General features: G+C 45.8%; 1 protein-coding gene across 3 annotated transcripts in view; it reads left to right on the top strand.

Moving 5' to 3' along the window:
* KIAA0319L (KIAA0319-like ortholog) overlaps positions 1-23412 on the top strand; it is a 31904-nt gene extending 8492 nt beyond the window's left edge. For 2 of the 3 annotated variants that reach the window (XM_014946554.1, XM_014946553.1), the window contains exons 4-21: positions 4049-4340; positions 5047-5148; positions 6008-6105; positions 7279-7366; positions 8613-8705; positions 9244-9376; positions 10651-10879; positions 11713-11836; positions 12552-12684; positions 13509-13657; positions 13971-14122; positions 14312-14450; positions 14758-14917; positions 16989-17131; positions 18117-18239; positions 19334-19424; positions 19785-19876; positions 21853-23412. In XM_014946554.1, coding sequence (XP_014802040.1) covers positions 4049-4340; positions 5047-5148; positions 6008-6105; positions 7279-7366; positions 8613-8705; positions 9244-9376; positions 10651-10879; positions 11713-11836; positions 12552-12684; positions 13509-13657; positions 13971-14122; positions 14312-14450; positions 14758-14917; positions 16989-17131; positions 18117-18239; positions 19334-19424; positions 19785-19876; positions 21853-22040 — 2529 coding nt within the window. In that variant the 3' untranslated portion in view covers positions 22041-23412. Of the gene's footprint in view, positions 1-4048; positions 4341-5046; positions 5149-6007; positions 6106-7278; positions 7367-8612; positions 8706-9243; positions 9377-10650; positions 10880-11712; positions 11837-12551; positions 12685-13508; positions 13658-13970; positions 14123-14311; positions 14451-14757; positions 14918-16988; positions 17136-18116; positions 18240-19333; positions 19425-19784; positions 19877-21852 lie in introns of those variants that run through there. The other variant, XR_001412541.1, reaches the window with a different exon arrangement.
* Positions 23413-23445: the final 33 nt, after the last annotated feature.

The raw sequence follows: 23445 nt of genomic DNA, 5'->3' as shown, positions 1-23445 counted from the left end.
GCCAGTCTTAAATGTCTTCTGTTGTTCTTGGGTAATAGTTGTTCTATCTCCCTGCACGTTCAGTTTGAAGCGTTGCATTCTGAGTTGTATTATTATTCTTCAGTGCCTGTCCAATAAACTGGTTGCAAATATTAAATTACATGGATTAATCAGCTTCTGAGTATTGCTGAATATCTAGGATTTCCCATCTCTAGGAAGCACTCTTCATTGCCATTAAGGTGCACTGTTGAATATATGCTGGTGAAAGGTTTTTATTCTCCTTACTGATTTTTTGCTAGTAAGGAAGTCCAGATCTCTTGACAAAATGCAGGTTCATCAAAACAAACACTTCTTACTGAAGTATATTGGCTGTGATGGAATTCCTGGCAGTCACATTTTTGAGCATGGAGTTCTTGTGGAGGAGAAGGAATTAAGAAATCCACCTTAACAGGAGTATTGAATGGAAGCTGGTTCTACACAGCCCTGGGCTAATTCCTTGATTATTGAACCATCCCACTTTCACTGGCAAAATCTAAGTTGAGCTCTGCAGCTGTCCTTGCCTTCCTGATCTGAGAGCAGCTTAATTTAGGCCAAGGATATAACATTGGAGGCTGTGTACTTGGGCTGTGGCCAGACTTTGCAGGAGGGAGATGCTCAAGCAGGGAGTTTTCCGAGTTGGATTGATTTGGGCCAGAATATGTAAGGTTACGCACATAGTGAAATCAGTAGAATTTCACCTGGGCCAGATTTTGGTCCAGTACATGGAGCACGTGGCTTCAGCAGGCGAATGCTGAGCGTTTTAGACTGTATTCTTAAAAGCTTGGAAGGGGGGGAAAATATGGATCATCGCTGCATGCAAAGCAGTCCATACCTTGGGGCATCAAACATCTGAAGTGGGAAAGGACATCTGAGGTCAAAGGGGCTCTTGCCTCCTCTCTCAAAAGACCAAAATAAATTAATATGCATATTCTCCCCTTTTGTCGATGAGCATTGAACGTGTGGCGAGGAAGGTCTTCTCCTAGAGACTCAGGGAAAAGTCAAGTGACTGTTGTAGGCAAACATTGCCTCACTGAGTTTGAATTTTCCTCATGCAGTTCTCCCAGCTCCATGGCCATCTGCAGTGTCCTTTGCTGATGTGCAGCAAGCAGTAATTTGGGGTTTTACTGTATCCATGCTGTGGAACCAGGGATGGGTGAAGGAGAAGGTACCAGGATAAACCGCAATGCACCTGCTCATCAGCTCTTAGCTAAGGGAGAGAAAATTGTGTTTTTCCAGGAGTGAGTGACATTTTCCGGGCACCAGTTTTTTTTTGCCTCACCATAGAAGTACTTGTCAGTTTTAAAATATAGCAATGCATTTAATAGCCAGTTAGGAGGTGTATTTGGGCGCAGCGCTGCTGAGAAGGGCTGCTGCAGCACTGCAGCAGTTCTGCAGGGAGGCTGTGGAAAAAGCTGCAGCCTTTAAAGTGGAGTTGTTAAAACAGAGCTCATTACTCACAGTTCTGGCTACTCCTGGCCCCTCCGAGCCCAGTTTGACTCCTGCTTCGTGCTGGTGCTGGGTCATGTTTACACTGTGAGGAAGGAGGAAAGGCCTCTCTTCACAGCCAGCGCTAATTCTGTAATAGTTTGTGACATTACCCACATTTTTGTGTCTTAAGGGTCTTCACAGACATGGCAGCTGCTGCAAACAACTCAGGGCACAATCTCAGCTGGAAAGAGCTCATTTTTTAAATTCATACTAGGCTTAGCAAAGTGAGGCCCATTTAAATTCAAAAAGCAAAGAAAAATCCAGAAGACAGGTATTTTTCTTTCAAGTACCGTGGGTTTGGTGCAGATTCTGATGCACGTGGCTGCTCTGGCTCCATCAAACAGACACGGGACTCTCAGACAGGGAGACCAAGTCACTCAATCCCAGGCCAGAGGCAGTTAAGGGTTGGAATCCAAAGTGTCTGACGCTCCTGCGTTCACTCAGGTCAATGTGCCACTTCTCTATTTTCTAAACTAATAGGATAGGACAGCTGGCAAACTTCTAGTCTCCTCCTCATTTATCCTCAAGAATGAAATCTTCTGTTCTTTACTTGAAAGAATTCAGGGTTACGGAGTAAAGATAAGAAATGTCTCAGCTTGCAAGCATTAGAGGCATTTTTGACTGTTATGTTGCCCCAGGCAAAGCTTTATCCAACTCAAGCTCTCCACAGACATTTGGCTGTCAATTCATCCTGGAGACTTCTGGGAGGAAGAGATCTCTCTTAACTGTAAAGTTTGGGGTTTTTTAGGCATTAAAGAGGGAATCAAGGAAGCATGCAGCTCCCTGGAAATATTACCAAGCAAAGTGGAGGCTTGGCTGTGGTGCCTGGCGGCAGATGCTGGTCTCCTGTGTGTGACAACTGGTCTTGTCTTGTCACCCATGGGGGTTGATTCTTGCTCAGCAAAAAGTGCTTTTCCCCGTAGTGGTATGAAGTCATGGAGACCTTCTCCTCTGTCTTTCCTAAAGAGTCAGTCTCAAGTGTCCAGGTTCTGCCTGGCTGCTCCCCTCTTGTCGTGTCAGTATTTCTAACTTTATCTTTTTGGCAAAGGGAGGCAGTGTCTTGAGCTGACCAGAGCTCTGGGTGGGTGTAAGATGGTACTGCTGGGGACAGCTGGCTGTCCTGAGGCCACAGCACAGAGCAGTGTGCCAGACCTTTCCTGCATCTCCATTCCAAAGAATCCATAGTTTTGTCAAAGATAAAAGAAGTCCATTAACAAGCAGGCAGAGAAAAACTGCTTATGTCCGTAACACTAACAAATAGTGTTTGGTTCTGTGGTCTGTAAAGCTCAGACATTATAATCAAACATAGAAATGAATTGAGATGTTTTACATCCTGTGAGTGAAGGAAAGTCAGCTGAGATATGGGGAGAGGAAATGGTTTGCCCAAGACTGTAAAAAAAAAACACCTCCTTGCAGAGAAGCCATCAGTGCTGCTCCCAGCCTGGCCGGCGGTTGTAGGATGTGCAGGATGGCTTTATTTTTACAACTGGCACTTAATGTTTTCTGAGGCCCAGCCCATTTACTGGTGAGGATGTTGCCCACCAGAGTTTGGAGTGTTTACAGTTCCTGTTTCCTGGACTGAACACCAGCAGCACAGTATAAAAGCTTGAGAATATTTCCTCCAATGTGAGCTTTTGATCGGCTCCTCTAGTGGGGAGTCGTGGTGAGCAGTTCAGTTCCAAACCACTTCCCAAGTCAAAGATGGTAAATTGCTCCATTTGAAATATTTAGCAGATGTTCTCAAAATAGAGTTAGCGCCACAAAATGTGCTACACACATGGACTGCATAGAGGAAGGTGAATCGTCAAGAGTATTGCCTGGCAGGCTGAGAACTGGAATGGGGCTGGGTACTGTAAGAGGAATTTTCTGATGAAAGAAAGGAAATTGTTACTGCCAGGTTGCTTATTTTCAATAAAGTGGCTCATCCTGAGGATGTGAGCACAGGTTCTGCCCGCGAGCTGGGCTCCCTGCCCCAGCAGCCTCTCCTGTGGCGTGGGGAACGCTGTGTCGGGTCACCTTGCTTTGAAGAATGATTCTGAAGGAAATTTCCTCTTGCTGCAACGATTTGATTATTACATAAAAATGCCATTGCAATCCTCCTGCTTGGTGCTTGCCAACTGCACGGCTTTAGAACAAGGAATACGTGGCCAAAAAAAATGGCCCAAATGAACCCCAGTTCCTGGTCCCTGCTTTTTGCTTCTGTGTTGTCCCACCTCTCTGTTCTTTCAGCTCCACTCGCTGCAATTTTGAACCTAGACCTTGTCTCAGTTTTGCCACATCAGCAGCTTTAATACTTGAGATGGTGTAGTTAAATCTAAGGTCCTAAAGAGCGTTCAGCTGAGCTGGAGGTGGTGTATCTGCTGTGGAGGAAGAACATGGAGAAACATTGTGAAGAGAGAGAAGGAAGCAGTAAAACATCCTACCTCTGGGAAAAACAAACCAGGGACTTCTCAGCCTCCCTAACTAAAGGACATGAAGCCTGGCACAGTAAAACAAAACTGACATTCAGAATTCAAGCTAAGACAACTTTTTTTCTTCCCAGATCCACACAGGAACATCTGCACCTGCACCTTCAGTCTTGGCTACGTTCTCCAGCGCTTCGGCACAGGGCTTGGCCGCCACGGGGAAGACGGAGAAGCCTGGGCAGACGGATGATGCTTCACTCCATCCTCACTCCTCAGATGTGTTGCCCACAGGCAGCCCCGTGCCAGGGAAAAGCACAACGAAGACACCAACAGCTACTTCTGTGCCAAGTGGAGTTCCCACAAATGACAGTGTTCCTACAGTCCAGACCAACACTGCTGAGTCCCCAGGTACCACTGCCACCACGCCAGGTGAGGACCAGCTGCTCCAGCAAGTGCCATCTGCTCAGGTTTTGTTGACAAGTCGTTGCAGCGTTGGCCATAGTTTTGTAGTTTTTAAGAACGAGCTACGTGTTGATTTATTTGAAATAGAACGGCAAGAAAATGCTTAAGCAGGGATTGAAAAGAAAATATAAATAAAAGGAACAGGTTTGTATTTTGAGTTTCCATGCTCAGTGTGGTAGCTATGCAGTTGTTGTTGGTTTTGTTTTTTTTTTTTTTTTAAAAATCTTAGTCCCCAAGCAGTTTTTCAAAAAAGAAATACCGTGGATTCTTCATATATTTGTGAAGACCTGAAATTGCAGTTTGGTGAGTAGCAGTGTTTGTCTTGCTGTGCCACGAGGCTACAGGTGAAGATTCCCCCGTGCAGGGCCCGAGGGTTACATTTCAGCTCTTCAGAAAAAAGGAGCAGGAGCTGCAGAGTATCTGCAAAGAGAGAGGGATGACTGAGTAATTTTGGGCTTGTCTTAAAATTGTAAAACCCCATTAATGCTTTTGCATTAACAATGAGAGCGAAACCTGAAACGGCAGCTGTATTGAGTGACAGCGTGTTTACAAAATACAGCCATTTGTGGCTGGTTTTTATTCCCCAGGCTCTGAAGTCAAGGCTGGTTTTATGTACGTATCTAATGGGGTTTTTTTCCTGTTCCTCTTTCAATTCTATGCTTCTCCCTCTCAGTTATGAAGGAGCTGGTGGTTTCTGCTGGAGACAGCGTGGAAGTGACCCTGCCAAAGAATGAAGTTCAGCTGAATGCGTTTGTGCTTCCTGAACCACCTCCTCGTAAGGCTTCCCTGGGAGTTCTGCTGAGGGCTTAGGGTGGGGAAATGGCAAATAGGTGTTATGTACTGCATTAAATAAGGACACTCTTGACAACATCTTTTGTCAGAGAACACTTTCCTGTAGAAATCTTTCATCCTGTGTTATTGCCTCGTGCTGCCTCTCACAGAAAATATCAAAACTCAAAAATCATTGGAAATGCTACAGAGTCATTAGATTGGGGTGATGGCATGTTCTCAAAGTGGTATGTGAGGAAGCAGTGGAGCTTCAGCATCTATTTGTGATTTTTGCTGATAGGTGACAAGCTGTCTTAGCAAGTGGTCTCTTGTTTGGTGGATTGCAATCTGATGTGGGGGGTTGACACGCTGAGGAACACATTTCTATACGCTGCTCATTTCATCGTGCAAATTGTTCACAAGTATTTGTAAACTCCTTGCTTATGGCTCTGTCCACGATGGCAGCAGGAGAACGCAGGGAGAGGGATTGTGTTGGGTGTTGTGCAGCAGCAGGGGTGGCTGAGATGCATTCCTCTTCAAAAACTGGCATTATGGTGTGTCTGCAGGATTTGAGGGCACAATTTTTCTCTCTTATTATCCTGGAGCTGTGGTTGTTCCAAAGCTCTTTAGTGCCTTAGAGGCTGAAAGATGGGTTTTGGCTCTCGAGTAAATGTGTTTAGAAGCACAGATTGTCTCTTTTCCTGGGAATATTCCCAAAAAGCTGCAGCCCAAATTCCAAGCTGTCTCATTTCTCCATAGTGCAGTAGAATGTGCCTTGTAAATGTTTAATACCTTCGCTTTTATTTAGCGTGGCAGAAAGGCAGCCTTCTAAAAGCTAACGTCTGGACTTTTTTTTTTTTTTTAAGGAACCACTTACTCCTATGAGTGGGAATTGATTACTCATCCAAAAGACTACAGTGGAGAAATGGAAGGGAAGCACTCCCAGACCCTTAAGTTATCTAAGGTAAAGCTTTTGCTGCTTAGTATCCTGTTGTGTGAAATGCCAAGTGGAGAAGATAAGGACCCTGGCAGCCAGGAGAGACTCGTGTGTGATTTCAGGATGAATAGGAAATGGCGTGATGGGCAGGCAGCCAACGTCTGACTGCAAGCCCTCTTCTAAGTCTCTTATAAAAAAAGATTGATCTGGTGTGAGGGAAAGAAGAAATTGATTCCAGGATCTAAAAGCTGCCTACAAGCAGTGTGTCAAGCCGTACAAATGGCACAATTTAACATTAACAAAGGGGTTTGGATGTTTCTGCTACTGAAAGGTTCTGGTGGTCTGTTTAGGTCTGAAGCCTTGTACTTACCCGCTGGAAAAGGGACGTGCTGATTCTGTTACAGAGAGCTGTGGGCTGCCTCCTGGCAGGTCCCTGGCTGCTGCTTTCAGACAAGTTCTAACAGTGAAAGAATTGCTGGTTTCTGCACATGGGGATTCTTAACAAGGGAATAGCTTTAAATATGATGTGAATATACAGTTCTGTACTTGAGACATTCTTTTGAGCATCTTGGATTGTGCTGCGCTCGGAAAAAATCTACAGGCTCTAGTGACAATGTCAGGCAGAGAAAAGCCCTTTGAAAGGAGTGTCTCTTTCTCTCTCAGGGTTTCAGCCTTTTGGATACCATGATTGTTGTCCAGCACCTAGTCCTTCTCCCTTTCTTGGTTCAGCAGTGGAGGATGAAGGGGTGACTGCCTGAGTCATGTCACCTAGAAGGAAGAGAAGAAATTCTTTCCTTTGTCAAAACACACAAGAAGAGATTTTCTTCTCTTACATACAGCCTTTCTCATCTCAAAAGCAATCTGCTCGTACAGATTCCTCTGGCCAGACAAGCTGAACTAATCTCTCTTATCTCTTTTGTTTGCCTATTGTTGCTTGAAAATAAAGCTTGCCTGACAATCCTGTGGCAGGAAGAAATATTGGTCTTTGGTTTCTGCACAGCCATTGTAAACTAAAAGATACGTAATACCGTTTTGGCATGGAAACCATCCCTCGCTGGGTGTGCAGGGGTTGAGGCATAATTGCCTGTTTTATGCTGCTAATGTATTTCTGTGCCAAAGCATCGTAACTTGACCTTCTAATAGCTCCTGAACAAGGTGCTGCCATCCTGAAGGTAAATAATCTTTTGTGTTTCCTTCCAGCTTACTGTTGGTCTGTACGAATTCAAAGTCGTCGTTGACGGGGAGAACGCACACGGAGAGGGTTACGTGAATGTTACTGTGAATCCAAGTGAGTGGGTGGAATTGTGGCTTTCCTTAACTTCATCTCTCTCTCTCTCTGACACCTGTATCACGGTGTATTTTGTTTATTTGACTGGACCCTGGTTAAACGTAGTGAAAACTCGTCGTGCTGTGACCTCCTGATATATCTATGTGTATTACGTCGTTTCCCGAGATGGGAAACAACTGCTAATAGATGTAGCTGTTTCTGCTGTCCTGCAGATGGGCCAGCCACTCAACAGAAGAGCTAGATGCTGATACAAAAGTGCTTAGCAAATGCCTCACCCTGGAAAGCCACTGCTTCAATAAAAACTAGCTGTAACCAGGTAAAAAGCTTAGAGCGGCAGGAGCAAAAAATGAAGGGAAGCCAGAGCTTTGAAGCTCTTTTGGAGGTTCTTTTCTTCCCTGTCCAGTAAAGAATATCGCTCCCAACCACAGGCAGGTTAAGTCAAATCTCATTCCTTGCTGTAGGACATGGTTTGCAGATGAGCTGGTGTAGATACAGCAGCTTGTGCTGACTGTCCCACCAGCTCGCACTCTTAGACGGCCTGTGTAAAGAGAGAACCACAGCTTCTGCATCTCCTTTTATGCAAAAAAAAAGGCTATTTTGCACAGTGCAGCAAGACTTTTTCTACAACCTTTGTGGGCAAAAAAAAAGTGGTTTTGCACTCCCTAAATTAGTAAGAGTGTGTGGCTGGCCCTTTGGATGCCCTTACTGCTCATTTCCTTATAAGCAGTGAATCTGCAGCTGGCAGCGTGCAGCAAAATCATTCATTTTTCAGAGCTGCAGCCAAACTTTGGCAAGAAGCTCTAGGTGCTGCTCTGTTAGAATGGTCTGTGCTTGAATGCTTGCCCCAGTATGGGAGAACTGATGCAGTGCAGTGTTTCCAGAGCCACTGGTGTGGCAGTTCACCTCCTTGCTCTTTTAAATCCCTTTCCTTGGCACCGTTTCCCTGCTTCGGTGTATAACTTGCTGAAAGCAGGAATCGCTGCTGTTGATTGTGCAGTTCTCTGTGCTCAATCTGCTTGCTGGCTGTCCTGGAGCTGTGTGGCACAGCAGTTCCACACTTGGGGTTCCTCTCCTGGACTCACTGTGGGACTGAAGGGTTAGACAGGGCTGGGGAGAGGGAAGGGGATGTGCAATGTGTATTCTGCCTGCTGCTCCTGGTGCACAGAGTTTTTGCAGTTGGTTGGCCAGGGCTTTGTATCATCATCTGCCTGTAGATGTCATTGTAAGAGCTCTCTTGTTGTTGCAGAGCCTCGAGTGAACCAGCCCCCTGTTGCCATCGTGTCCCCACAGTTCCAGGAGATTTCACTGCCAACCATCTCGACGGTTATCGATGGCAGCCGTGAGTACCCGCTGTGTGAGAGGCAGGATTCTGGCAAACCTGCTCTCTGTGTGTTTGCTCCTGGGCTCACCCTTTGGGTTCAATTTAAGAGGAACTGGCTGGGACACCATCAAACACGCTTTGGTGAAAAGAATCAGTTTCTCTTGCCAGGAGAGGGGAATGCATGCACGACAGCACCTCTGTGTTTCCTTATGAAGGGCACTGGCCTGAGTCAGTCTCCTAAAAAAGGAAAAGCTTTAGAGGTTGCTGCTTAGAATAAAAAAAATTTACTATCAGTCAAAATTACTGGCCTCTTGAGTTGAGCTTCAAACGTATTAGTGAGCTGACACAGCACCTCTGCTCATCCTGGCCCTCACTAGGGCTTTTCAGGAATTTCTTGAAATATGTTCACGTTGTCTTACCCCCAACTAATATTATTTTGTTAATGTTTTGTTTGGGGTGGGGGGGACTGAGGGTGTTGGAGTAGGGGACTAAACATCGGGGTTTTGTGAAGCATCATGTTCCAATTCCTTGTTATGTGTATTTTCTTTTGGAACAGAAAGCACTGATGATGATAAAATTGTCAGCTATCACTGGGAAGAGCTGAAGGGCCCTTTGCGGGAGGAAAAGGTTTCCAGTGATACTGCCATATTGACACTGACCAACCTGGTACCTGGGAATTACACCTTCAGGTAGGTTGTACCTGGGAAGAGTTGATCAGTTCTCATCCTTTATGAGTAAAATTTATGAGATTCCTGAAGTGTTAGTGTGGTTTCAAAAAAACCACAAGCAAACACAACCAAACCAAAAAAACACGAACCCTCAAAACCAAACAAAAAAAAAAGAGGGAGAGAACTTATTTCGTGATGTTCCCTCTCCACTTTCAGGTGGTTTCAGAGCTTTTCAGTTCAGAAGAGATAAGCAACCCAGCTGCTTTTTATTCCTAAGTTGTAGCCCTGCTTTAAGATGATGGCAGAAGGGAATGTATGCTCTGCCAGAACTACAAAATGTCTCTTGAAATGTCAAATCTAAACTGTTTGGGTAAAGGCTTAGGAAGAAATGCAGTCTTACATCCAGTTTTTAAATGCAATGTGTTTGTCCCAGATAAGTGCATGAGCCCTAATGGTTTTCTGCACGTACCTGAGTAATAGATAGTAGCTGGTTTTACTTCAATATTTATTCTGTGGTTTTCCTTTTGTCTGCATTTTGGTGTGATGTCCGTGCACTACATCAGCAGATCTGTTTAAAATAAAATAAACCCAAGTACCTGAACACTGAATTGTGATGTCCGTGCACTACATCAGCAGATCTTTTAAAATAAAATAAACCCGAGTACCCGTAACTGAACACTGTTTTTTTCTGAAGCAGTTGGTATATGATCTGATCGATGTTCAGATCTAGATTTAGAAAAAGCAGTTTTTCCTACCCGAGGAAGCCTGTGTCAGACCACGTGTGGCTTAATAATGAACTGTGTCTGCGTTAACGAGCGTCTGTTATTGGGAGGCAGCGTCAGACTTTTCCATCACAGCTGAGTGTGTGAGAGCTGATGATCTTTCACGAGCAGGGTTTTGTCCTGGCAATCAGTAGATTTCAAGTGAGACAAATGTGACTGTTGAATTTCTTGCATCACTTTGAGGCTGATAATTGGGCATTTGGTAGAAGTTTCGATTTAGTTGGCAATCAGTAGATTTCAAGTGAGACAAACGTGACTGTTGAATTTCTTGCATCGCTTTGAGGCTGATAATTGGGCATTTGGCAGAAGTTTCTATTTAAAAAAAGCACAGTTGCCTCAAACCATAGGGGTTTTTCACTCCTTAAAAAAAAAATTGCTATCCTGTCCTTAAGTATCTTAAGTTTCTAACTCTTCTTTTGCATTTCAGTTAACTCCAGCCAGTGTTTTGTATTCAGTTCTGATAATCATGACTCTTCACTGCCTTCACTCCGTTTTTTTCCCTCCTCTCTCCAGTCTGACAGTGGTGGACTCGGATGGTGCCAGCAACTCCACCACTGCAAACCTGACTGTGAACAAAGCAGTGGATTATCCTCCCGTGGCAAACGCGGGCCCGAACCAGGTGATCACCCTGCCCCAGAACTCCATCACCCTCTACGGCAACCAGAGCACCGACGATCACAGCATCGTCAGCTACGAGTGGCTCCTCAGCCCCAACAGCAAAGGGAAGGTGATGGAGATGCAGGTCAGTGCACGTCTCCTGTGCTCATCCTGGGTTACTCACTAGCTGGCTTTTTTTTTTCCCCTCTATAACCAAACCATCTTTAACTGTTAGCAAATGGTTCTTATAATCCTACAGAACAAGCCCGTGATTATTAAATATATACTTAAAACTAAATCCACGTGAAGCTGATACTGGCTGAGTGGCTGAGCTGGTGCACCAGTCTAGCCAGAGGTTTTCACTGGTGTCCTGTTTCCTTTCTTGAGCAGTGCAGTTTTAAATAGTGCTCAAAAATGGGGATTGAGAGAGATGGGAACCTGATGGCTCTGGATTCTGATGTCCCATACAGCAGGTCTCAGCTCAATTTGACCACCCCTGTGTATCTCACTGTTCCATGTCATCATTTTTCTTTTGAAGATTATTACCACTTGGCTGAGCTGGTGCACCAGTCTAGCCAGAGGTTTTCACTGGTGTCCTGTTTCCTTTCTTGAGCAGTGCAGTTTTAAATAGTGCTCAAAAATGGGGATTGAGAGAGATGGGAACCTGATGGCTCTGGATTCTGATGTCCCATACAGCAGGTCTCAGCTCAATTTGACCACCCCTGTTTATCTCACTGTTCCGTGTCATCATTTTTCTTTTAAAGATTATTACTACGGTCCAAGTCTCGCTGGATGGCAGCACAGCCCTCTGGGGTTGTGTATCTTGATGTGTATGATTTGTACAGGGGTCCCCAGAGGTTTTGCTCGAGATGCTGTCTATTGAATCTCAAAAACCCTGAGCACCTGTATGGCATCAGCCTTGTTCTGTCATCATCTGTTTAAGGCTTCTTCTTAATACATGAATATGCTTTCTCAAAGGGGGTGAGGACACCGGTCCTACAGCTCTCTGCCATGCAAGAAGGTGATTACACGTACCAGCTGATAGTGACAGACTCTGCTGGGCACCAGTCCACCGCCGAGGTCACCGTGATAGTCCAGCCGGGTAAGCTGCCTGTACCTGCTTTTGCCACTTCAGTTCTGGGGGTTAGAGGTTGAGCATCAATCTGCCAGCAGACTCTGGAGCTTAAGGCAGCTTTGTGCTACTTTCAGAAAAACTGCTTTAATTTCAGACCGTTCTGGGCTGATAAACCAACAAAAGAAAGTTTCTAGAAATACTGCTTTTCTAGGCTGTTCTCTCCTTTTACACAGGGGGGTCTAACAGAGGTTGAGCATCAATCTGCCAGCAGACTCTGGAGCTTAAGGCAGCTTTGTGCTACTTTCAGAAAAACTGCTTTAATTTCAGACCGTTCTGGGCTGATAAACCAACAAAAGAAAGTGTCTAGAAATACTGCTTTTCTAGGTTGTTCTCCCCTTTTACACAGGGGGGTCTAATTGACGTTATCCCACCGGTTGTGTTTCTGAGCAGCTGCCTCTGCCCACAGGGCTTGGTCCTTGGGCAGGAGCAGGAAAAGTGGTGTAATGCTTAGAGAATGAGAGCAAAAATCACAACTCCTACATTTCATTCTCATTTTATTGCAGATGGGTGAATGAAACACTGACCTGAACTCTTAACTGCTTTTAACCTCACTTTCTCTGAGCACAGGGTTGAGATAATGGGCAAGAAATATCCAAGGGATCGTGGAGAAACTTCTATTCCTTGGGTTTTAATCTCTGCCTTTTATGGCATGTGTATGAAAAATACTGCAATCCTTTTTCAGAGAACAATAAACCCCCAAAAGCAGATGCTGGGCCAGATAAAGAATTAACTCTTCCTGTGGACAGCACCACTCTAGATGGCAGCAAGAGCTCAGATGACCAGAAGATAGTCTCCTTCCTCTGGGAGAAAACACGGTGCGTATCATCTTCCAGGCTGTTCTTAACCAAGTGTCTCAGTCTTTCATTGAAAACAGGACACATAATTCCCAGGTGTTAAATCCTGCTCACGTCGGGGCTGACAAGCTTTACCAGTGATTGAAATGAGATAAGGATTTATGTTTAATTGGGGAGAGGTGGAGTTTTAAGCATTAGAAATACCTTTGCCTTCATATGGGGCCTCATCCCCGTTCTCAGTGTGGCTGTGGGCTGTGAGGGAGACAGGCCACCTCCACGTCACAGGGCTGTAGTGTGGTCTTGGCAGTGTGAAGAGACTGACTCTTGTAACCAAATAACTGCTCTTCTCGTTGTCCTGCTTCCCTTCAGACTGTGATTCCCTGAAGTGCTTTAGGGAATTCAGGGAAAAAGCCTATAAACGACTTGCAGTTTTTTCTTTTTGCTAATGCAAAGTCTGTGCAAAGCTCTTTTAAATTAGGAACTATTTTTGCTCTCTACCTTTTCTTTAAAAAATTGCCCTGTTGTGCAATTCACAAGCCAATTTTGCTGAAAGTACCACTTCGTACACCCTACTTAAATGCTGGTATCAGTGCTCCCCTGGTTTAAAAATAACCAAAACACTAAACCCCCAGAAATTATGCTTTTTGTCCTGAGTGCTGCACTTACTCTTTCAATTACCTTACAGTAACAGGAGAAAATAATTTTGCTTTTTGTTGTGGGCTCAGTATTTCCAGACGACTGTCTGTTTGCATCCCCATAAGCTCTGCTTGAGCCTCCTGTTTGGTGTGAGGCTGGTTGCCATGGTCTGTGCAAAGCTTAAACTCCTCTTCTTGTGCTTTGCTCAGGGGCCCAGATGGTGTCAAGCTGGAGAATGCCAACAGCAGCATTGCCACTGTAACAGGCCTTCAGGTTGGGACATATGAGTTCACTCTGACAGTTAAAGATGAGAGGAACTTGCAGAGCCAGAGCTCCGTCAACGTCATCGTCAAAGAAGGTATGTCCAGCCATGACAGAGCTCCTGGAGACACAGGTTATCTCTGAGACTTGAGCAAATCCCGTGCTCAGAGGCACAAATAGAATAAAGAATGGGTGAAAAATAATGTGGAGAGCACTGAAATGGCCTTATTTGAATCAGGGGTTTACCCCTTTCTGGAGGAACAGTATCTTCAGCTGAATCCCACCGTGTGTTATTTCCCTTCCCTCAGAGTCAGATGGGGATTTCTGGGTTACAGTGGAAATCTGATGCACTAGGTTTTGATTGGCCTTTACCAGATTTTTCTCCAACTGCTCTCTTTCTGTTTGCTTAGAGATAAACAAGCCACCAATTGCAAAGATTGCTGGTAACGTTGTCATCACCTTGCCCACAAACACAGCCGAGCTGGATGGATCCAAGTCCTCTGATGATAAGGGAATTGTCAGCTACTTGTGGACCCGGGATGAGGGGAGCCCTGCAGCTGGGGTAAGAATTCTTTTTCAAATGACAAGCCTGCAGCACCACAAAAGTCAGTGAGAGGTAGCATTGATGGCTCCCGAGGAAATGTAAAGCTGATCGATGCACCTTTTACCTTTTAGTGATCCTTAAGCATGATGATGTATCACACTGGTTTGATCCTTTGTTTCCTGATACTTATTTTGCTCTGCCATCCAGGAAGTCTTAAATAATTCAGATCATCATCCTGTCCTTCTCCTGTCCAACCTGGTAGAAGGGACCTACACGTTCCACCTCAGAGTAACAGATGCCAAAGGAGAGAGCGATGTGGAAAGGAGCACGGTGGAAGTCAAGCCTGGTGAGCCTGGTGTTTGTGCTGTACCACGTTTCCCTGGGGTGCCCTACTAAGCCCTCTGTCTGGCTACAGTGTACTGAGATTAAAATGTGTAGTCTAGTCCAGCTCAGAACTGTAAAAGGTCAAAAGTTTTGGGGGATGTGATTGTATTTTCATGTGGTTCTTCGGGGCTCACTCTTACTGTTACCCTTCCTACACTGAGATTCTGTAATTTTGTGTTCAAAGATTCTGGAAAGATAATAGAAACCTGACTTGTACCCAGATTATTAAATAGAAGTTCTAAGATCTGTATTATCTACGTTCTCACTAGATCCTAGGAAAAATAACCTTGTGGAGATGATTCTGGACGTTAACGTCAGCCAGCTGACCGAGAGGCAGAAGGGGATGTTCATCCGACAAATAGGTGTCCTGCTGGGGGTCCTCGACTCGGACATCACCGTGCAGAAGATCCAGCCCTACACTGAACAAAGGTAGGGTTTTCTGTGAGAGCACCTCGAGGGGGATTGCTTGAGGGTTTAGTAAACCAAGAGGTACTTACTCTCGGGAAGCAGACTGGACATGTGGAGATGTTGCTTAAAATAGCTATTCCTGGTTGCTTGGGTCAGAGAAGGTGTGTTGCCAAGCAGGTCCTGGGTGCCTTTCCCCTTTGGAGACAGTGTATTGTCCTCAAAAGCTGTTTGCTGCTGCTAATGTCTTTGCTCCCAAATCTGTAAAATAAGAACTAATCTCGTTTGGTTTTGAAAATTGTGAAGACTGTCTGAAGGATGTTCTACAGCTGTGACTCACAATGGGGCAAATAAGGGGCTTGGTAGAGGGGTGGGTTGTTGAAATGCTGAGGCCATGCCAGAGATGGTGATGCAGCAGCCAGCTTTGTAGTGTGCCGTTAGCTTTACCTAAAATGAAATGTTGAAAACCAATGTAATTTTTGTTTGAAGAGGTAAGGAAAACTTGGGTTTGATTGCTGTTCAGCTTACGATAAACTACAGCTGGTCTCTTCTAAACAAGAGGAGGTTTGCTTATGGCCAGGGCTGAGGGCCAGGGTGGCCTTGGCTGCCTGGACAGTGTTGCTCAGCCACAAAGTCATACAAGGGATGGTTTAGCCTGGCTGGATCTTGACCGTCCTGTTTTGGCATGAAAGTACCCAAAAGAGTTTGCCTTTTCATCTTGGTACAGGGAAATTCACTGTTCTGCAGAAAACTTCAGCACTGGCACTGTGGCATTGTCACGTGTGTCCCTGTACTAACAGCAGCCTGTCCCTACTGCAGGGGTGTTTGGGGATGCCTGAACATGCCTGTGAGGGGCACGGCAACAAGCTCATCAAGGGCAGAGGGGTAATCCTCTAAAATAAGTGTGATATTGCACTTAATTTTTGCTAAAAACGGAGTAGCTTTAAGGTAGATGAAGCAGTGAAAAAGATTTAAGGGACATGCTTAAAGTCACGCCGCAAGTCAGCAATAAATCTGCAGTTCTGCTTTAGGCTTTCCTGAGTTCAGGAACGTATCGATTCCTTCGTGTCCACGTTCCCTGCTGTAGCAGTAAAATCAGAATTCATCGTCCGTGCAAAGCTAAAGAGCTCAGCCAGCACTTTGCTGTAATCCTGCCTTTCTGTCTCCGCCGCCGTCAGGCCGGTTGCCATTGTTCTTCACCCAGTAAGGCAAGGAAGGGATTCTTGTAATTAATGCTTCATCTGTTTATATGTGTATTAAGAAGACGGAAGAGCGGGAAGTGTTATAAAAGAGCAGAGATTATTTTCCTGACAGATGGCTTTAAGATCCCATTTTTGCCTCAACTGTCAAAGTAACTTGTACTGTTTAAAAATGATCTTTTTCCCCCAGCTGCTGTTTTTTTCACATACTCTGAGGGCTTCACTAATATCCTTTTGACTCATGGGCTCACTGGTACTAATAAATCTGAAGGAAGTATCCATGCATCCTTCTGTGAATCTGAAAGATACATAGGGCTCTGCAGGGGTAGTGAGCCTGGGGGAGCAAGTTCTTCTGTCATAAAGCTAATGTAATAAAAGATGCAGAATCCTCTACACCTGTGCTTTTTTCTGCCTGTAAGACATTTGCATTCAAACTAAGCTTTGCAAAAGGCTGTAACCCTTCACTGTCTTCTCTGATGCTGGAGCTCTGTTAAATGAGCCCCCAGGTTCCCCGTGTAGTAAGGTCTAAGGATCCCACAGTGAGGGAAGGAGGAGATTATGGAAATGGCAGGACCTTAAAGTTTTGGGGAATTTCATACTTAGCACAAACATGCAAAGATGTACTTGATGGTGTTTGTAACTAGCCTTGACAAAACCATTAGCAAACTCAAGAAGAGTCCAGCCCTAGCATTGCAGATATGTCAGATCAGATGTCCCAAAGGGTTTTCTGCTGTGTGCCTGGGTCTAATGTTATTGCTTCCAAGACGGAGACAGAAGTCTGGCCTTCAAATAAATCTGGGATTCTGAATAAGTCCGTCTAATGACAAAGTGGGGAGAATGGCTCTCTGCCCAATGTTTGGAGAAGCAGCAGATAATCGTTTTTGTCTGACTTCCAGCACGAAGATGGTGTTTTTTGTACAGAACCAGCCTCCCCATCAGATATTCAAAGGACGAGAGGTAGCCTGGACGCTAAAAAATGAGCTACGGAAACAGCAGTCGGATTTCCTCATCTTCCGGGCCCTAGAAATCAACACAGTCAGTAAGTAAGAGTCACTGGGGTACAAGGTAACATCTTTTCCCTTCTTCTCAGGTGCCTGCAAGAATAATGAATAATGACCTTTGTGTGTGCTGCAAACACCTGCCTGGGCACAGACATAACACTCCCTCCAGTAGCTTTCATGTGTTAGGAAGTGGGAAACAGAAAAATAAGTCTGTTGGACTATGTTAGTCAGTTATTTCCCAATTGATTCTGTCTGTTCACTATTCAACTTCATATAAACAAATGGTTCCTTGTGATGTTGCTGGGAAGATAAGAATTCACAAAATCAAAAGCAGATTGATACTTATGAAACTAAAATACAGTGATAATGGAAGACAGCCAATGAAACGAGTGTCAGAATGAAAACACTAAAACCACAGATCTTGTAGCTGTGAACACACTGATTTCCTCTCCAGCACATACATCATTCTGAAGGAAATGTTTCTGTTTGGTTTTTTACAAGTTTACACTACTGCTGTCTTTTTTTTTGTTTATGAGATCCCTCCTATGAGGATCACGTGCAGTTAGATATATTAAATTAGAATTACATAAAGTAATTATTTTCATGACTTCCTGATGTTACGGTTTTGTGGCCTTCAAAAGCCACTCTTCAGTTCTGCTTGGTCCCTTTAAAAGATCTATATGTCTCTTGTCTGTCTCATGGGCTGGGTCTGAGTTTGAAAATCAAACTCTTATTTTAAAACATTTACTTAATAAGTACACAAGTTCCTTAACTTGATTTGTTAGGCAAAATTTTCTTTGTGTGTTAATGTGTGTTCAGTTGTTAGTGAAGCAGGAAGTTTTGCTTTGGTGTGAGGCCTTGGTGCTTACGTTTGCACTTCTTATGGCTCAGCCAAGAGGATGAGCTCCAGGGTGAGGAGACTCAAGTCAGAGCTGGGGGAGGGTTGGTGGTATTGATCTTTTCTGTCCCATTTTTGCCTTGTATGCTCGTCCCTTAGTTGACCTTGTTGGTTGTGGTCCCTAGCGTGTCAGCTGAACTGCTCGGAGCACGGGCGCTGTGACTCCTTCACCAAGCGCTGCGTCTGTGACCCCTTCTGGATGGAGAACTTCATCAGGGTGCAGATGGGGGACGGCGAAAGCAACTGTGGTACGTGCAGCCCCCTAGGATTGTTCACAGAATCGTAGCGGTTGGAAGGGACCTCAGAGATCGAGTCCAACCAACACACAAAAGAAAAAACAAGATCGAGTCCAACCAACACACAAAAAAAACCCCACCAAACCAAAAAAAAAACCCCACACACAAAAAACACAAACCACCACCCACCACCTAAACACACAACAACAACCACCAAACCAAAAACCATCACCCACCCACACAGCACCCCACCACAAACCAGTAATCTTGGGCACTAGAGCATGCCCTGAAGAACCATGTCTACACGTTTCTTAAATACCTCCAGGGATGGTGACTCCACCACCTCCCTGGGCAGCCCATTCCAATGCTGGATAACCCTTTCAGTAAAGAAATGTTTCCTAATATCCAACCTGAACTTCCCCTGGCGCAACTTGAAGCCATTACCCCTTGTCCCATCATCTGTAACTTGGAAGAAGAGACCGACCCCCGTCTCTCTACAGCCTCCTTTCAGGTACTTGTACAGAGTGATAAGGTCTCCCCTCAGTCTCCTCTTCCCCAGACTGAACACCCCCAGCTCCCTCAGCCTCTCCTCGTACGGAGAGTTCACCTCGTAAGTTGTGTTCACCTTGGGAAAGCAAACCATGTTTGAAACCCAGGGCAGTGACACTTTCCCCTGGTGTCTCTGATGTGGTGCTCACACAAGGAGACAGGCCCTACCCTGGTCTCACCACACGCTCCTCCTAGGCAGGAGGTACTTGGTAGGAAGTGCCTCCTCTTCAGAGGCTCCTGGTGAACACTCACTAAGAGTCGAGTCCATTCTTAGTGTATAAATCACAGCTCTTCCGTCGTGCCCCTGCAGAGACTTTCCGGCCACAGGAAAGCAAATTATATAAATCAATACACATTGAAAAATGCCCTTGTGAGCGAGTCCACACGCTGGATCTCAAGCCTCTGACTTCTGTAGGTGTTAGTGGTCAGAATTAGCCTCTCATTCTGCAAAGGGTCGGGCCTTCCTTTTCCTTGCCCAAGAACAGTCATGTGAAGCCCACGCTGTCAACTGTATGAGGTGCCAAAATGTCTTTCTCTCTGGGGTGTTTTGCTTTCAGAGTGGAGTGTGCTGTACGTCATCATTGCGTCTTTCGTCATCGTGGTTGCCTTTGGGATCTTCTCCTGGATGGTGATCTGCTGTTGCAAGAGGTGGGACTGAGGCTGTAACCCTCACTGTATCGGTGCTTCAGAGCCGAGTAGCTGCAGCAGGAGGTGAAAGATTCAAAGCCATCGTCCCAGCAGGTCTCCTTAGCCCTGGGATGTTGGGTTTTGTCACTCAATCTTTCATGTGAAACGTTGAAGTCCTAGAGCTCTGAGTTCAGTTAAGAAGTGAGACTTGGATTAGCCTATAAACGTGCAACTCAAGCAACGTCTTAAACGTTTTGCTTTGTGATATGAGCATAATCTGAAATAAGCAAGTACTCTGGCTTTGAAGATCAGAGTTGGTTTTTTTTTCTTCCGGCTTTTTTAGAAGTGGCCTGCCTCTTAATTCCCTTTCTTCCCCTTTAGACGAAAAGGAAAATCCAAAAGAAAAAGCAAATACAAGATTTTGGATGCAACAGATCAAGAAAGCCTGGAGTTGAAGCCAAATTCAAAAGCGGGTAAGACATGAGAGGGAAGAGCTCAACATTTCCAGAATGCTGACTAGGAGCACTCTTCCTCAGTGGACTTAAAATCACAGAGTGAAACAAACGTGATGTTAGGCACTGACAGGCAAGTCTCAGAAGATCCAAGAGCTTGTTTCAGCTCTGTAGCATTTAGTCAAATTATCTAACCCTTTGGTTTAGAAATTGGGGCTGAGACTGGCCTGGTCCTGATGTCTCCACTTCCTATCACAGGAGTAGAAGTGGGTGTGTTTAAGTTGTGCAAACACCAGCCTGGTCCAGGAAGCTCAAACCTGGCTCTTGACTATAACTTCTTTTGCTTGGAAGTTTTCCACTCTGTTCAGGTAGTTTCCTTCTTGCCAAAACGCAATTCCTTGGCCTTGCTCTACAGCAGAGCATGGGTTCAGTGTCACTAAGCTGGGTGACAGCTTAGTGACACCAGCACCCTGAAAATACTCATGGCCCAGGGAGAGCCATGCTTATCTCTGCCCCCTTATTCTCCCACCCCAAATGACTTGTTCATGAATTTATTCATTCTTGTCCTTGTGAGCATCAGTCAGGCTCTGAAAGTTTCACATTTTAGCTCATCCTCTGATTTTTCCAGGAAGCAGATGCTTATTTTAGGGGGGAGACCCATGAAGCCCTCAGCGCTCCGTGTGGCCACAGCCCCATCGGGCCATTCCAGAGAGGCACTGGTTTGTCTCCAGTGTTCTTAGCCAGCATTTTCCTCCCCGCACGGCTCTCCTGGAGAGTGCTTACCAGGTGCTTTGCAAAGATCACTGAGTTATTTCAGGCTGGAGCATTTTTGCTGTGATCATGTCTGATACCTGAAACGAGCCGTGGTCACCCGCCGAGTGACCGGGGAGGGATGTGCACACACAGCCCCCCCCCAAATGCTGGGGAGCGCTTCAGCTGCAGAAATACACATTTCAAATAAGAGTGTGCATCCTGGTTTTGTTCAGAGGAGGGGTTATTTTAACTGTATGTGGAAAATAGTCCCTCATCCTTGTTCGCCGGTGGAAAAATAACTGTTCACCCCGGTGTTACCCCATTTTAACACTGTTCCAGCAACGTGAGCGGTGCCCGATGCAGCCCCAGAGCTGATCAGACAACTCCTCTGACAGCCCTGCCATCCCAACTGCACAAATACACATACCCTTGAAGAAAACCCTGGTGTTTCTCCCTCCCTCAGCACCCAACTCGGCTTTAATCTGACCATCTGTCACCGCACGCGGAAGAGCCCCGCTCTTAAATAAAGGGCTGGTTGTTCTGCAGGCTGTAGCAAATGTGCCTCCACCGTTTGCTCTCTGGTAACTAAACTCATCTTTGCCTCTTCTGAGGCTGGCTTGCTGACTAAAGTCTTTTTCCCTGTTAGATATGTCCAGGGAGCATTCTGCTAACAGAGAAAGTGTTGCATTTCTCCATTAAGGAAAAGCTAAATTTAAATATTTCCTCTGCTGACAATATCAGTAAATGTCTCTCTCCTGTCCTTGTGCATTAATCTAAATTCAGCCTGCTAATTTATCTCTCTTCCCTTGCAGGCGAGAGAAGCAGAGATGAGAGTAGGGAGGGTAGTAAGAAGGCAGTGATTTTCCTTCTCACACCTGCATATTCTCTTTACTGTGGCCGTTAGCCCTCAGAGAGCTTTCTAGGCAATGCCCCGAGCAAGGTCGGGGAGACAAAGCTCCCCTGTATGCTCACAGCCCCTTCTGGTAACGTCATTTGCTTTCTTACCTATTTGTTGTGCTTTGCACTATCTCCCAGTGTCTGTGTGACCTCTGTCATGCCAAAAGTGTCTGAAACTGGATCACTTTGGGTTCTGCATTTGAGGAAATGAGGGATAGACAAAGGCAAGTCTGATTAGGCTGCCCCTTTGATGTGATAGAAGAAGACGTAAAGGGGGAATGGAATAAGGTGAGGTTGTTGCCCAATATTAAAAATGTTTTTAACCTGGGAATCTCTCTCCTTCCAAGGTGGCAGACAGAAAGCCCAGGTCCTCAACACTAGCCTGATGCACTCCGAGTCTGAGCTGGACAGCGATGAAGCCATCTTCACCTGGCCTGACCGGGAGAAAGGGAAGCTGCTCCGTAGCCAGAACGGCTCCTTGCGCAACGGACAAGTGATGCTCAAAGCCAAGACCCAGAGGGAGGAAATCCTATAGCTCCCCTCGGGAGGCCTTTGGCTGGAGCTCAGTGGGAAAGGCCGTCCCCGTCCCCATCCTACAAGGGCCTTGGGAGGCCAGTTTGATTGGGAGCAACGCTGCTAACTCGTTTCACAGAAAATAACTTTGTTGGGTTTCTTTTCGTTCAGTTAAAACTGGTTGTACTTGAATTTGAACTTGAAGGGAAATCAAAGGGAGGAGGAGGCGACTGTGAACCCCAGGCAGAGCGTCAAGGAAGGGCAGAGCTGGCATCTGGAGAGCAGCAGGACAGGACAGAACCACTTGGAGCAGCTGTGAACGTGCAGGACCCTCCTCACCCACCTCAGGCTGCAGGGAGGAATCGCCCACAGACTCCCAGCTCACCTGCCTTGGGAGCTCCTTGGAGGAGGAAGGTCAAGGCCGTGCTTTGAGCCATGCTCTGAGCTCCCTTCAGGCTCCAGTAGCCACCACGGGCTACTTGTGCTGTCAAACAGTTTTCCTCTCTTTCCCTCCCACCTTCCCTAATGGTTTAAGCACTATTTTAATTTAGAGTTGTCCTTCCTTTCACATACACTGGGAGTGTAGAGGAGGGGGAATCTCAACACTGTGGTCACCCTCCGTCAGCTTGCGGGTAGGAGAGGGTTTAGTAGCTGTTCTAAACTACTGTCAGGCTTTTCTGGCTGGGAGTGTTGGTGAGATGGTGCCTGTTTGGCTGTGGAAAGCTGCCCTGTCTGTGGTGATGGGCTCTCCCCCTGGGTACCAGGGCTGGGAGGGGGCTCCCACCTTCACTCCCTGATGACTGGCTTAACTCCAAAGCTGTGAGATGTTCAGTGGCCCCAGCACCTTCTGTTGGTTGCCAAGCCGTCCATGAGCCTGGACATTAACCATATCTCAGTTATGAAACACCATATACTATGGGGTTTGGGTTTGGTTTGGGTTTGGTTTTTTGTTGGTTTTTTTTTTTTTCCTTAAAATTTGCACAAGCCAGGCAAAGAGGGGTTGACACCTCTGGTTCCCAGCAGCAGGCTGCTCCCTCTGGCTGGAGCTTGGTGTCCTTCACTCGTGGAAAAGGGAACTCTTGGGACCTGAGGGCATCATGTGGTGAGTGCCAGCAGGCAGTGGTGAGTGCCAGCAGCCCGTGGCCGTGTGGCTCTGGGTGACAGGCGTGTGGTGGCCCCTTATACCCATCCTTTGTCTCACTGTGCTGCTTTCATGAGTTGCACCCCTGTCCTCGGGCAGACACCGGCCTCTTGCTGGCATGAAGGATGCTGCTGCTCCTCTGTGGATGGGTGGGCAGTTTATTGCCTTTCTTTGTGTTTAATTTAAAAACTGGAAACTCGTTTCATTGGCTCTTTCTTCTTTTTTTTTTTTTTTTTTTTTTGTTTTTTGACTTTATAATCCAAAAGAGGTTAAACTCCCGGGTTTT

Source organism: Calidris pugnax, unplaced genomic scaffold, assembly GCF_001431845.1.
Source record: "Calidris pugnax isolate Ruff unplaced genomic scaffold, ASM143184v1 scaffold113, whole genome shotgun sequence".
In the NCBI taxonomy this organism is placed as follows: domain Eukaryota; kingdom Metazoa; phylum Chordata; class Aves; order Charadriiformes; family Scolopacidae; genus Calidris; species Calidris pugnax.
Note: the sequence above shows the minus strand (reverse complement) of the source record. Positions and strands in the feature narration are given on the sequence as shown.